The 15,076-nt window shown below is 45.4% G+C and overlaps 1 protein-coding gene across 11 annotated transcripts in view; it reads right to left on the reverse strand.

The window, feature by feature from the left end:
* Positions 1–15,076, reverse strand: part of TBC1D2B (TBC1 domain family member 2B) — a 38,901-nt gene that overhangs the window by 10,315 nt on the left and 13,510 nt on the right. For 9 of the 11 annotated variants that reach the window (XR_007206488.1, XR_007206487.1, XM_048317248.1 and 6 more), the window contains 5 exons: positions 12,925–13,082; positions 11,770–11,996; positions 10,044–10,436; positions 8,638–8,748; positions 214–407 (listed from right to left, as the gene is read on the reverse strand). Coding sequence is in view for 9 of the 11 variants with exons in the window: in XM_048317248.1 (XP_048173205.1) it covers positions 214–407; positions 8,638–8,748; positions 10,044–10,436; positions 11,770–11,996; positions 12,925–13,082 (1,083 nt within the window). In the remaining 2 variants the exon portion in view is untranslated. The remainder of the gene's footprint in view (positions 1–213; positions 408–8,637; positions 8,749–10,043; positions 10,437–11,769; positions 11,997–12,924; positions 13,083–15,076) is intronic. The other 2 variants (XM_048317249.1, XM_048317250.1) reach the window with 2 other exon arrangements.

Below are 15,076 nucleotides of genomic sequence, written 5' to 3' on the forward strand. Positions count from 1 at the left end.
CTCAATCTGCATCTCCACCTGCACCAGATGTACTCCTCAACAAATCGGTATTCTTACAGCTAAAAAGATTTCATGACCATTCTGTCATTCATGACGGGAAATACAATAAATAACCCGAACGTGAAAATATATCCTCATTGTCTGTTTTCCAGTATTAGAATAGAGCCCACTAGCCAAGACACACATACATTTAATTTAATAGGAACAAATTACCTGACCAGGTGTGGTTTCAAAAATGCCTGTTCTGGTTGTTCACTAGGTTCTGCTTTCAAGGCATCTTCCAGTAACTGTGTGATGACCTCACGAGCAGGACTTTGATCCTCAGAACAAACAGGAGTTTTCATTTCTTGAAGCAAGATCAAATATTTACTTTCAATCTGGCAGAGTTTGGCTTCCAAGCTGGTATACTGCAGAAAATAACATATATATATTATATAAATCTCCAGACACTTACTTTGTACTACACTTCTTTTAAAATATGGCTCAACGCTATTCTATTGGTTTATGCTACTTAGAAACCTTTAAGTCAAAACCAGTCAGCTTAACTTTCCCATTTTTGTAACACCAGGAAACATAAGGCAGCATAGTAGACCAGATATTTTCCACCACTTGTATTTTTGCATATGGAAAATCTGAGCAAACCTTAATTATCACTACATTGTATGAAATACCTTAAAAGAACAAAGTGGTTGAGTTGTAGCAGCTTTAGTCTGTGCATGCTTGAACAAGAAAAACTTAAGTGGCATATTGTCTCGATTTTGAAAGACAGGTGTCTGCTAAGGAAGGCAGAGGCCCCCCTTGAAGTGGCAGATATAACCCCTTTTCCCTCCAAGTTATTATATTTTGAAATCAAGGGCCTTTAGGCAAAGATGTGGGAAATAGGAATAACAGTTCTTTACTATATATATATATGTATATATCCAGACAAACAAAACAACAACAACTATGGCAGTAACAGCAATCACAAACCCAGTGCCAGCCTTCTCGGCTGTCAGGCCCTTTCCCCTCGGGTGCAGTTCCGCTCGCAGCCGGCAGGGGCGCTGGCGGCTCCCGGTGAGCAGGGCAGGTGCGATGGTTCCCCCGCGGCTGCAGGGGGCGCTCCGGAGCGAGCTCGGGACACACGCGGCTCTGGTGCCCTGGGATCCCGGGAAGGGATGGAACAAAGGCTTCACAAACCCCTGGGCAGCCGATCCCGGACTCTCAGGAACAGCAGGCTGGAATGGCAGGGACGAACGCAAATCCCGGGTGGCAGACGAGATGTATCCAGATGGGAAAAACCACGGAGGCCCAGGCAGGCAGGGCGAGCAGGGCTACAGCGTAGCGAAAGCTCAAAGCAGCAGCGGGGCAGGACAGCCACAGCTCGGTCTCCAGCAGGGCAGGGAAAAGCGGCTTTTGGGGTCCCGGCGTTGCTTCCAGCAGGAAGAAAGAACGGCCAAAAAGAAAGCAGCAGCAGCTCCTTTCTCTGCAGCTTCTCTCTCCGGACGCTCAGAGCGAACTGTCCCCACACCCAGGTGTAGACAAAAGAGTAGCCAGGCCCGCCCCACTCCCCTTTTTGTCTTTCTTAAGTACAGCTATTTGTCCCCTAGCAACATGCATATGGGAGAAAATTCCTTTAACAGGAAAACCTAAGACTAAACTAAAACCTCAACATTATCCACCCCGAATTTTTTCCCATACTAACATGTTACATGAAACTTAACTTTTTTTTTAACCATATAAATCTATGCATTACCCAAATTATATACAAATATACATGCTGATACTGATACAAGTACAGAGCCATGGGTAGTTCACCCTAAAACAAGGTCCTCTTGAGGTAAGCATCGGGTCTCTCCATCCTTTTGCATCACCCACCAGGTGCAACCTGGTCCCTGAGCAAAAACAACCCCACAGATGGGTTTGTCTTTGCTCAAGGCAGACTTTACCCAAACAGTTTTTCCAAGCATACCTCTCATGTGCACCACTGGAACCTTATCTCCATCTGTTGTTTGTAGGGGTTCGGACTGGGCAGGGCCTGCTCGGCTGGTGGAACCTCGAGTGTTAACTAACCAGGTGGCTCTTGCTAAATGCATCTCCCAGTTTTTGAAAGTCCCCCCACCCAGTGCCTTCAAGGTGGTTTTAAGCAGTCCATTACACCGCTCAACCTTCCCAGCTGCTGGTGCATGGTAAGGGATGTGGTACACCCACTCTATGCCATGTTCTCTAGCCCAGGTGTTTATAAGGCTGTTCTTGAAATGAGTCCCATTGTCAGACTCGATTCTCTCAGGGGTGCCATGCCTCCAAAGGACTTGCTTTTCCAGGCCCAGGATGGTGTTCCGGGCAGTAGCGTGAGGCACAGGGTAGGTCTCCAGCCACCCAGTGGTGCCTTCTACCATTGTGAGCACATAGCGCTTGCCTTGGCGGGTTTGAGGCAGTGTGATGTAATCAATCTGCCAGGCCTCCCCATACTTGTATTTGGACCATCGCCCGCCATACCACAGAGGCTTCACCCGCTTGGCCTGCTTGATCGCAGCGCATGTCTCACAGTCATGGATAACCTGGGAGATACTGTCCATGGTTAGATCCACCCCTCGGTCTCGTGCCCACTTATAGGTGGCATCTCTGCCCTGATGGCCTGAGGCATCATGGGCCCATCGAGCTAGGAACAGTTCTCCTTTATGTTGCCAATCCAAGTCTATCTGGGACACCTCTATTTTCGCAGCCTGATCTACCTGTTTGTTGTTACGATGTTCTTCATTAGCCCGGCTCTTGGGGATGTGAGCATCTACATGACGGACCTTCACGGATAGCTTCTCTACCTGAGTGGCAATGTCTTTCCACTCTTCAGCAGCCCAGATTGGTTTTCCTCTGCGCTGCCAGTTTGCCTTATTCCACCTTTCCAGCCAACCCCACAGAGCATTGGCTACCATCCATGAATCAGTGTAGAGGTAGAGCTTTGGCCACTTCTCTCTTTCAGCTATGTCCAGAGCTAATTGGACAGCTTTGAGCTCAGCAAATTGGCTCGATCCACCTTCTCCTTCAGTGGCCTGTGCAACTTGTCGTGTGGGGCTCCATACAGCGGCTTTCCATTTCCGGCTAGCGCCTACAATTCGGCAGGAACCATCAGTGAAGAGGGCGTATTGTCTTTCACTCTCTGGTAGCTCGTTATATGGTGGGGCTTCTTCGGCACGTGTCACCTGCTCCTCTTCTTCTTCAGAAGATAACCCAAAAGTCTCACCTTCTGGCCAGTTTGTAATTATTTCCAAGATCCCAGGGCGACTTGGGTTTCCAATTTGGGCGCGCTGCGTGATGAGGGCAATCCATTTGCTCCAAGTAGCGTCGGTGGCGTGATGCGTGGAGGGAACCTTTCCTTTGAACATCCACCCCAGCACCGGTAGTCGGGGTGCCAGGAGGAGTTGTGCCTCTGTGCCGATTACTTCTGAGGCAGCCTGGACTCCTTCATAAGCTGCCAGGATTTCCTTCTCGGTGGGAGTGTAGTTGGCTTCAGATCCTCTGTAGCTTCGGCTCCAGAATCCCAGTGGTCGGCCCCGAGTCTCACCAGGCACCTTCTGCCAGAGGCTCCAGGACAGACCATTGTTCCCGGCTGCAGAGTAGAGCACGTTCTTCACCTCTGGTCCTGTCCTGACTGGGCCAAGGGCTACGGCGTGAGCAATTTCCTGTTTGATCTGGGCGAAGGCTTGCTGCTGTTCAGGGCCCCAGTGGAAATCATTCTTCTTGCGGGTAACCAGGTAGAGAGGACTCACGATCTGGCTGTACTCGGGAATGTGCATCCTCCAGAAACCTATAGCACCTAGGAAAGCTTGTGTTTCCTTCTTGTTGGTCGGCAGAGACATTGCTGTGATCTTATTGATGACCTCAGTGGGAATCTGACGTCGTCCATCTTGCCACTTTACTCCCAGGAACTGGATCTCTCGGGCAGGTCCCTTGACCTTGCTCTTCTTGACGGCAAAACCAGCTTGCAGGAGAATTTGAATTATTCTCTCTCCTTTCTCAAACACTTCGGTTGCAGTGTTCCCCCACACAATGATGTCATCAATGTACTGCAGATGTTCTGGAGCCTCACTCTTTTCTAGTGCAGTCTGGATCAGTCCATGACAGATGGTGGGACTGTGCTTCCACCCCTGGGGCAGTCGGTTCCAGGTGTACTGCACGCCCCTCCAGGTGAAGGCAAACTGAGGCCTGCACTCTGCTGCCAGAGGAATGGAGAAGAATGCATTGGCAATGTCAATAGTGGCGTACCACTTTGCTGCTTTGGACTCCAGCTCGTACTGGAGCTCCAACATGTCTGGCACGGCAGCGCTCAACGGTGGAGTCACTTCATTCAGGGCACGATAGTCCACAGTCAATCTCCATTCCCCGTCAGACTTGCGCACAGGCCAGATGGGGCTGTTGAAGGGTGAGTGGGTCTTGTTGACCACCCCTTGACTCTCCAGCTCGCGGATCATCTTGTGGATGGGAATCACAGCATCTCGATTTGTCTGATACTGCCGGCGGTGCACTGTCGAGGTGGCAATTGGCACTCGTTGCTCTTCCACTTTCAGGAGCCCAACTGCAGAAGGATTCTCAGATAGTCCAGGCAGGGTGTTCAATTGCCTAATGTCCTCTGCCTCCACAGCAGCAATCCCAAATGCCCACCTGAGTCCTTTTGGGTCTTTGTAGTAGCCATTCCGGAGGAAGTCTATGCCCAGAATACACGGGGCCTCTGGGCCGGTCACAATCGGATGCTTTTGCCACTCCTTCCCAGTCAGGCTCACCTCAGCTTCCAAAAGGGTCAACTGCTGTGATCCCCCGGTCACCCCAGCAATGGATACAGGTTCTGCCCCCACATGTCCCGATGGCATTAAAGTACATTGTGCCCCAGTATCAACCAATGCATCATATTTTTGTGGCTCTGATGTGCCAGGCCATCGGATCCACACCGTCCAGAAAACTCGGTTCTCCCGTGCCTCTTCCTGGCTAGAGGCAGGGCCCCTCTAGCCCTGGTTATCATTCTTTCCCTGGGCGTACATGCTCGAGGTACCTTCAAGGGGATCCGACATATCATCCTCCCTTCTGTAATACCTGGCAGCTCGGTCACGGGAGGCTGAGGCTACCTGCACCTTAGCGGAACCCCCTCGGTTAGTGCCTCCCTCCTTGAGTTCACGCACCCGCGCTGCCAGGGCAGAGGTGGGTTTCCCATCCCACCTTCTCATGTCTTCCCCATGCTCACACAGGAAAAACCACAGCTCAGCTCGTGGGGTGTACCCTCTCTCTCTAGCAGGGGGACGACGGGCTCTGACTTGGGGGCCTGTGACTCGCACTGGTGCCACACTGACCCTCCTCATCTCCTCCCTCATCTCCTTCATCTCCTCTTTGAGGTCCTGGACCACAGCAGAGACATGAGCTTTCAGCGGGCCATTGATCATGCTGTCATAATGCCTGAGCCTGTTGGCAACAGAGCCCACTGTTTCTCGGGTATTGTCAGCATCAATCGTTGCAATGAAGGTGGTGTATTGCGATGGCCCTAGCCTTGCCAGGTTCCACATCATCTGTCCTGTGCACCTGACCTTATCGGGGTCATTATCATGCTGTCCATCCTTCCCAAAGAGTACCTCTAATATTGCCACCTCTCTTAGCTGTTGGATCCCTTGCTCGAGTGTCTTCCACTGCATTCTATGATGATACTCCTGCATTCTTTCTTTGTGAATGAACCTTTCTCTCACACTCATTAAGAGCCGCTCCCAGAGAGAGAGAGGCCCTGGCTCCCTCACAAATATCTGGTCCACACCTGGGTCCTGGGTCAACGATCCCAGATACCTTGCCTCACCACTATCGAGTTGCACACTTGTGCCCATAAGGTCCCAAACCCGAAGCAGCCAGGTGGTATAAGGCTCACGCCCCCTTCGCACAATGTCGTTTCGCATAGCACGGAGACTGTCGTGCGACAGGGACTCAGTAATGATTTCTGGCTCTGGCTCTCCTGCTGGTTGTGAGGGCCCTGGTTGCCCATCATCATTAACTGGTCGTACTGATTTGGTCTTATACTTCCTCCTTTGCACAGGGGCGACCGCTGCTGGCTGTGGTTGCCCTTGTGGTTCAGCTGAAGCCTGGACGGTTGTAACATCCGTGGGTTCCACTGCTGCACCATCGGACTCACCCTCTTTGGGGCAGGGAGAGGGTTTTTCACTAGCTGAGGAGGTGTATTCCCTTAGCAATTGGCACATCTCCTTGCGCACCTGGCCCATCTCCTGGCACATCTCCTTGCGCACCTGGCCCATCTCCTGGCACATCTCCTGCATCCCTTTTTCCAGTACCCCCACCCAGTTTGGGTAGTCCATTTCTGAGGTGGACTGTTGGGCGGTATCAGTCTGTGGGGCGGGATCTCTAGTGTCTGGGGCTGTGGCAGGCTCTGGCTCTGGGGTAGGATCTCTAGTGTCTGGGGCCGTGTCAGGTTCTGGGGTAGGATCTCTAGTGTCTGGGGCCGTGTCAGGCTCTGGAGCAGGATCAGGCTCTGGGGTAGGAATTCTACTCTCTGGGGCCATGTCAGGTTCTGGGGCAGGATCTCTAGTCTCTGGGGCTGGTGTCCGGGTAGATATCCAAGCCAATCTCAACTTATCCTTGAATGCTAAATAGAGTAGGCCTATCAGCAGCAGATGGTTAGTATTCAGAGGGAATTTAAACCCTTCGAAAATTGATGGGGTGGGCCCAAAGAACTGGTTGAGGGGTTGGGAGAAAACTCCCCCTGGTGTCATTTCCTCACAGAAGGTACCATTGTTAACATAACCCCAAAAACATGTGCTCAGTGTGTGATAGCTGTTTATCCATGTGCCCACATTCCGGAGGAAGTTAAAAACCCATGAATTCCTCACCTTCTCGACCCATAACGCAAGCTGGATAACAGCAATGGTAGCCTTAGTCAGAGGACTCATACTCAAGTAAGGAGCTGCAAAGGGGAAGAATATAGCCACGGCTACGTGCCACCCAAACCAGGGTAAACTAGACCACATAGTGCTGCCTAACAAGGTTCCAATATCCAGCACACAAAATAAAGTTATCCAGGAACTGTTATTCCTTTTTCACCTCTATCTCTTAATGCCCTCAGGCCCCACATTGGGTGCCAAGATCTGTCTCGGTTTTGAAAGACAGGTGTCTGCTAAGGAAGGCAGAGGCCCCCCTTGAAGTGGCAGATATAACCCCTTTTCCCTCCAAGTTATTATATTTTGAAATCAAGGGCCTTTAGGCAAAGATGTGGGAAATAGGAATAACAGTTCTTTACTATATATATATATGTATATAACCAGTCAAACAAAACAACAACAACTATGGCAGTAACAGCAAACACAAACCCAGTGCCAGCCTTCTCGGCTGTCAGGCCCTTTCCCCTCGGGTGCAGTTCCGCTCGCAGCCGGCAGGGGCGCTGGCGGCTCCCGGTGAGCAGGGCAGGTGCGATGGTTCCCCCGCGGCTGCAGGGGGCGCTCCGGAGCGAGCTCGGGAAACCCGCGGCTCTGGTGCCCTGGGATCCCGGGAAGGGATGGAACAAAGGCTTCACAAACCCCTGGGCAGCCGATCCCGGACTCTCAGGAACGGCAGGCTGGAACGGCAGGGACGAACGCAAATCCCGGGTGGCAGACGAGATGTATCCAGATGGGAAAAACCACGGAGGCCCAGGCAGGCAGGGCGAGCAGGGCTACAGCGTAGCGAAAGCTCAAAGCAGCAGCGGGGCAGGACAGCCACAGCTCGGTCTCCAGCAGGGCAGGGAAAAGCGGCTTTTGGGGTCCCGGCGTTGCTTCCAGCAGGAAGAAAGAACGGCCAAAAAGAAAGCAGCAGCAGCTCCTTTCTCTGCAGCTTCTCTCTCCGGACGCTCAGAGCGAACTGTCCCCACACCCAGGTGTAGACAAAAGAGTAGCCAGGCCCGCCCCACTCCTCTTTTTGTCTTTCTTAAGTACAGCTATTTGTCCCCTAGCAACATGCATATGGGAGAAAATTCCTTTAACAGGAAAACCTAAGACTAAACTAAAACCCCAACACATATGAGTTAGGTAATAGCATCTAGGAATTGTAAACACACACCTCCATGCCAAAAATACAGCATTTAAGCCTGGCCACTGAGTGCATGGCTTCCAAAAAAACAAAAGCAAACCCTACAAACCTACAGCTACAGGTATCTAGCCTTACTTACAGATGTGTGCATTTTCCCTAATCCCAAGCACTGGAAATCTTCATTATTTACCTGCAACATCTCTACACTCAAATTAACCTAGACGGAAACTCCCAAATTACATTCGCCATACTACAGTCATCCTGCATGCTCAGGAGAAAGCTCTACTCTGTGCCCTGTCAAATTCCTTACACAGTCTGCCATTGACACTTCAAAAAAAAAAAAAATCATTACAGCCTTAATTCTGAGGAAACAATGTTTTCAGACATATACATGCCTTTGTACATAAACTATCAAAACGTTCCACCAGGCCACACAATTTTAAAAGCAATTACTTCTTTTAAGAATCCACTCAGAAAGATTGGTCTGCAAGGAATAAGAAGGAATTTTTTTGTTAAACTATCATATTTAATACATTTAAATTGTTCCAGTTCCTAGGTAGATTTACAGCTCAAATATGGAAAACTGCTTTAGACATTGCCAAGTGAGAACAAGCTGACCTTTGCCTGCCATTCTCTCTCTCTTGCTTCTGCATTTCTTCGTAGAGCAGAAAGTTCCAAAATCTCCTTATTTAAAAATTTATTCTGGGTCTTATAACCCTGAAGATTGTCCTGTTGATATAAAAAAAACAAAGTGGATTATGTCTGTCAGATAAAGATCACCTGAGCCCATAGAAACAGCAGCTACTACTAGGACTTTTAATTTAAAATATCAGGCTCAAATCAAATATTTTTGGACTTCAGGAATGAAATGAACAAATGTTTCATAAATGAAACACACCTGCCAAATATGAGCAGAGGGTGGTGCTGTGCCTCACCAGCATCCCTCCCACTGCTCCAGTGCCTGCAGAAGGCAGCAGGCTGCTATCAGGGGACAGGCAGGGAGGACAGGCACGCGCAGGCTGAGCACACCACAGAGGCCACAGCCACACAAAAACGGGGGGACAAATGCCCCCTGAGTTTTCACTACCCTCACCAGTCCTCATTAAAAGTACAAGTTTCATGTCTGCCTCCATATAGAAATACAAATCCTTGGCAATGATCCACTCAGATCCTGGCTACAAATACTGCTTCTGAAACCTGAGCTTGTGGGATGAGGTTGGTATCCTCCCAGCAGCCACAGTACTCTCACACTGCACAGCATCAACAAGCTCTGCTTGTTGTCTGCTTTCTGCCAAGACCACTGATTTCTAGTTTCAACTTTATTTTTTAAAACTTACCAGACTCACATATAGGAAAGAAAATTATGTATGTTTATGCATATTTTAAATGACTTATTTATATTCCAAATTCTTTGGAATGTTAATAAATTTGAAATACAACATTTACCCAAGGGCAAGAAAGCCTGTTTAGAGCAAAGTGGATAACTTCACTGACTCCCTTAAGAACTTGTAACACATTCACAGAGGTATGTTAAAGAATAAAACTAAAGCATTAGTAAGAGCTGTAGCAGCTTTAGTAAAAAAGGTTCTTAAACTCCTCCCTCCTTTTTTGTCTCCTCAGAGCTTCCCTTTGCTTTCCCACATGCTCTTTGTTGCCTCACTTTTGATATTTAAAAAAAAAAAAAAAAAAAAACAAAGCAAGACTTCTGTTTGTTTTCCTCCATGCTTATATTTTCCTCTTACCCTTAATCCTTCCTTCTCCTTTGATTATTTCTCACATCCCATCTGCTCCACACCAATGATTAATTTACTGAAAGCACAGGACCCTGCACTAGAGATGGCCCAAAGGAAGGAAGTTCTGGTTAGATTGTCACATAAAAGCTCAAAGTGGAGGTTCCAAGCTGAGAAAGCCTCTGTTGATGAGTGCCCTGAAGAACTGCTGTAGTGATCTCAAACAGCACAGCAGACTAAAAAGTACTTTTACAGGGAGAAGAGATTCCCCTATGCATTAGGCAACGCTCTTACTTTTAGTCGGTCCAGTTCCTGTAGCTCCTTATTAGTACAGGTGGCCGTGGGGAAATTTATTGCTCCACTCTGAGAGGATGTGCTGTCCTCACATTCACTGAGTTGACGAGAGAGTTTCATGATAACTTCATCTTTAGCTTGAATAGTTTCCATCAACATTCCCAGCCGTTCGTTGAGTTCTCCAACTTTACACTTCAGATTCTTGACTTCCTGCTGGAGACTATCTTTTTCCAGATTTAACTTTTCAAGCTGATTGTTGAGGCCCAAAATCTGGTCATCTTTTTGGTGCAACAGCTCTAATGTATCTTTGGGAACCCCCTCGCAAAGGTGGCTTGCAAAGTATTTATCATATTGGGAAGATCGGACTGTTTGCTGCAGAAGTCGAACAAGTTCCTGAGAATTAAAAAACAACAGCAAGAAAAACCCAATAAAATTTTAAGTTTCTAAATTTTATAGCTTAGAAATCTAACATCAAACAAAAGAAAGTTTTTGGAATGGGTTGAGACCTCATGCTGGTGTTTTAAAGAAAAAAGGGAACACTTTATGACATGATTTCTAGCAGGCTAACACAATGACTGGCCTACATAGATGGCTTCAGCATCTTTCACTGAGCTAAGGATCCTGCCTAGAAATGCTACAACAGGTTAATGAAAAGTAGTGGACAGCTGAGACTCTGCAGTTACTTGGAAGCTGAGAACAGCCAAGCAGCCCTGTTGTAAAATGAACAGGAAGAGGCTTAAGCCCAAAAAGTTTACAGGAAAATGTTACAGAATGGAAAAAGCAAAGGTAACTAAGAGCTCTCTTCTCTAAGATGCAGAGAAAATAAAAGGAGGAAAAAACCAAATGCTGCAAAAGGAAGTCTTTGAAGGGCTGTTTAGAAAATCTTGCCACAGAAATGACTACATAAGACACTGTTTTTCCTTTTCTTCTTATTAAAACAGAAGCAGCTGTGAATACAGTGTTGGACTAGACCAATGACATTTCTCACAGCAGCAGGCTCAGAAGCTCAAATATACTCCTAGGAAAGATAATGCCTAAAATGAGTATAAATATGGGGCTCAGACACTCCTTTGGTTTCCCTTTGATCACCTCACACAAAGGAAAATACAAATAGCAGATGCAGCAGCTCCATATAGGACCTAAAACGTTTCTCTTAAAATGAGTAGGGATCCTTTTAGGTAAAACCAAGGTACTGAATAAATTTGAGTTATGAGGGCACACAAGCATGAACACTATGGGAGTGCACTCTATATACACACATTATGGTCAGGCCTATATTTTACAAAATCATGCCTGATGAGAGAAAGAAGCCAGATCTATACCCCACCTACTGCGCTAGCAGTGAAAGAATCAAAAGACAAACAAAGAGAACCTGAAAGGAGAAGTTCCTCAGATATTTTATGTACATATGGAAAAAGAAGCTGTGACTATCAGCCAGGATCCTGGCAGACACCGAACAAGTTAACTTCAGAGAATAAGGAAGATAGATAAACCAATTTAATGAACACTGTACAAATGGAAGTTTTACTCAGGGATCTAATCTTCAACAGATGTAAAAGGTGGTCCTTCTTGTTTCAAGGCCTTTTGTACTCAAAGATTTGTTTAGAACCATCATTTTATAACAACCAACCAGGCCTTAAGGCAGCGAGATGACCAAAAAGGTTAAACTCACAAGCACCTGCCAGACTCATTTGCTTTCGTGCACTTCGCCTGAAGGCTTAATTACCTTTTGGCTCAAAAGATCTTTCTTTAACTTCTCCAACTCTTCCTGCTGGCTTTGATACTTCAGTTGCAGTTCAGAGACTAGTCTGTTCCCATTGCCAGAACACCACTCTGTTGGAGAAGAGTCGCTGCTGGTGCGGTTTTTGCTTGATCCAATCATATCTTTTAACGGGCGCCTTGCTTTGTGTGGAATGCGGCCAAAATCAAATGGAAAAGCTGTACTAGTCAGTCCTGCATAAAACAATTTCTTCTAGTTCAGTTCACTTAGTAAAAAGGCATTCCAAAGCACTCAGATTTCCTTAAAAAATATACTCATTAACATTAGACTTTGAGCAGCTTTCAAACCACTCAATACAATAGTGTTAAACATGCCTCATTTTCCAAGTTGCTCCCTTTGGTGGGAAAAAAGAAGCTCAAAATCTTCTCCCCTCCCAGATAAAAGACTTGGCTCGTAAATTAACACTTTTCATATAAGACATTAAGAGAATTTTACAATTCATTACAGAGAATAAAAGGTATCCCTAACTATGGCAAAGTAAACTTTGTTTCAAAACCATCTCTGATATCACAGCCTACTGCTCCTGTAAGAGGCATTCAGTGTAAGGTTTCACCTCCATGTACAGAATGTTTTCTAACAGATTAAATCACTTAAGTGCTCTTAAAGAGATGTAAAAACATCTCAACAAGGTTATTCCAGACACTGATCAAATCTGAGAACCAGTTACAATACACAGATGAGCTATTGCTTCATGTCCATCTCTGCTTGGTCCCCATTTCAGAAGCAAGCCAATGTAACAGGTACATACACAGAGTCTAAAGGCAATTCTGCTTCAGCAGGTGACACTCAAATGAGTAATCACAAACTTCAGTATTTCCCTTCACCTTGTTACTTTGCAACTCATGTGGCAAAACTAGAACTAGTAAGACGCTCAGGAAACCAGAAACAGACAAGGCTTTGTCTTTATTCTCTTGTATTTGAATGGCAGGGGACCCCAAACACATCATAAGGAACTGATTTTTAAAAAATAATTTACAGAGCTGTGGATGTGGTTTGTGAAGAAAAGATAAGCTTCCACTCACTTCCTAGAGACACACATAACACAGTACTCGACACTAAACAAGGTAAGGCATATGCTCCCCTTCCTTCCTTCACTTCTACCTTTATTTCCTTCTGCCAGGTGTTTCCTCTTTTCTTCCAGAGCCATTGAGTCCTCCAAATCTTTTGGGGTTGGATCCAGCAGTTCCCACTCCTCAGTGGTATAAAATACACTCTTGCGATTTTCGTTATTTCCTTTTCTTAAGGAGGACATGGAATTTCTGTGAAAAAGGCAGCAGGAAAAAGGGACAAAGATTTCTCCATTTTGCATTCTTTTTATAAGGGGCTTTTCACAGTTCCAACAGTGCAAACTAAAAATAAGCTAGAAACACTGACAAAACCAATACCAAATAAAAGCTCAAAGAAAATAAAGCATATGCTACCAAATAGCACTTGCAATTAACAGTGCTAAATTCCAAGAATAGAAGAATTATCTTGCTTTAATGCCATTGTCTTTTGCATCCCCTGTTTTAGCCTTGTTTTTGCGGCGGGCAAGTACAAAAAGTTAGGATTTACAAGCAGCATCTCTTTATCGATCAGTTGCAGTTTAGAATTTTAGGGTAACTGCCAAGCATTAAACTGCACAGCATGCAGTCAAAACACATGTAATGTTACAGTTCCATATTGGGGATTAATGAAAAACTTGGGATCATCCAAGAGACCTGCTGCAGCTGAAATGCTGATGACAAGACTCCTTAGCAGTTTTCTTTTCTACGGTGGAACATGGCCAACTACCTGCAAGAACATTTTGGGGCATCCTCTGAATTCCAGCCAGATAATTCTATAGAAGAAGAATACATTTCCCAGCAGGGTGAGGTTATTTTACCCAGCTTCCCACACAACCATCATGTACTCAGGAATGTCCACTCTTATGTCCATGACTATTCACATAGCTCAGTACTGTAAAGACTTTGTTCAATTACACAAGGAGATTCTAAATCAATCCATATGAACCAGTTTAATATTTTAGGTGTAAAACTGGAAATATATTTAGTATCTCAGCATTTTCCACATAGTCTGTGCAAGCTCACAAAGATGCCTTCACTCAGTCATCCACATTCTCTCTTCAAAACTTAAGCAGAAAATAACTCGTATTATACTTTCAAGACCATTTGATGATCCAAGCCAGTCTTTCAGCTTCACAAGAGATTTAACATCTGAACAACATGAACTCTAAGCTAATCATTAAGCAGTGCACAACTTTTATAATCTGATGAATTGATAAATATTTACAATTTTAAAATAATCCTAATGGCTATTAATAAAACTATTTCAGCAATCAATTTACAAGCTTGGCAAAGACTCATTTATGCTACAGATTTCATTTTCTTCCAGAAAGAATCACAATTCCTGTTGGGGGGCAAGAAGCCTCATTTCTTTGTTCAGACCTTCCACACAAATCAAATCGATAAAATTGGGTGATGATAGATATATTTCCTAGGGCACCCAATATAAGCAAGTGTCTCAGTAAGTGTCCCCTGGCATCTTTGCATCTCTTCTCCAAATGGTGGCTGATCCCTTACTCTACAACTGCCTGTTCAGTCAGCCTTGGCATTTACAGCCTGTCTGAACACCACCTTCTAAAGTGCGAAAAAACCACAAAGAATAAGTCAAGTGACTTCCAGAAAAGCTTCTTTAAAGAACTGCTGTTAGGCCCATGAAAAATCATAGCTGATGCTGAGTTTTGTAAAGCTTTTGCACAGATTTGTTCAGGGCATTCAAGCAGCACTCCTTCATTGCTTTCTGTTAGATTAAAATAAGATGAAAAGATTAAATAGATAAATTTGAAAACAGTATTTATTTTCCTAAGTACAATCGGACAACCTATGCAAGAGCCAATCATATAATCTAATGAGTCTCTATTTTTAAATGGTTGGGGTTTAAGTCTTATTTTATGGTTATATAACTGCAGGTTACTATAATTCAGTATGTTTCCAAGTCTATGTTCTGCATAAATAAGTAGCTGAGAGCATGAAAATGAAACAAAAAAATAAAAATCAAGCCTAAATGTCTGTATATATCAAATAGTATTTGAAAATGTATTTTAAGAAGTAGAAAAGTGTATTTCAACTTTAATTACTGTAAATATACACACCACTTAATTCCAAGACGTTTCCTTTTTTTTCTCCATTATTACATCACAACTGCTACCTAGGATGCAAATATAGCTATTACAGCAATATCTTCTCTGTCAGACACACTGTAAATGTGGTCA

The sequence above is a fragment of the Corvus hawaiiensis genome, chromosome 13 (genome assembly GCF_020740725.1).
Source record: "Corvus hawaiiensis isolate bCorHaw1 chromosome 13, bCorHaw1.pri.cur, whole genome shotgun sequence".
In the NCBI taxonomy this organism is placed as follows: domain Eukaryota; kingdom Metazoa; phylum Chordata; class Aves; order Passeriformes; family Corvidae; genus Corvus; species Corvus hawaiiensis.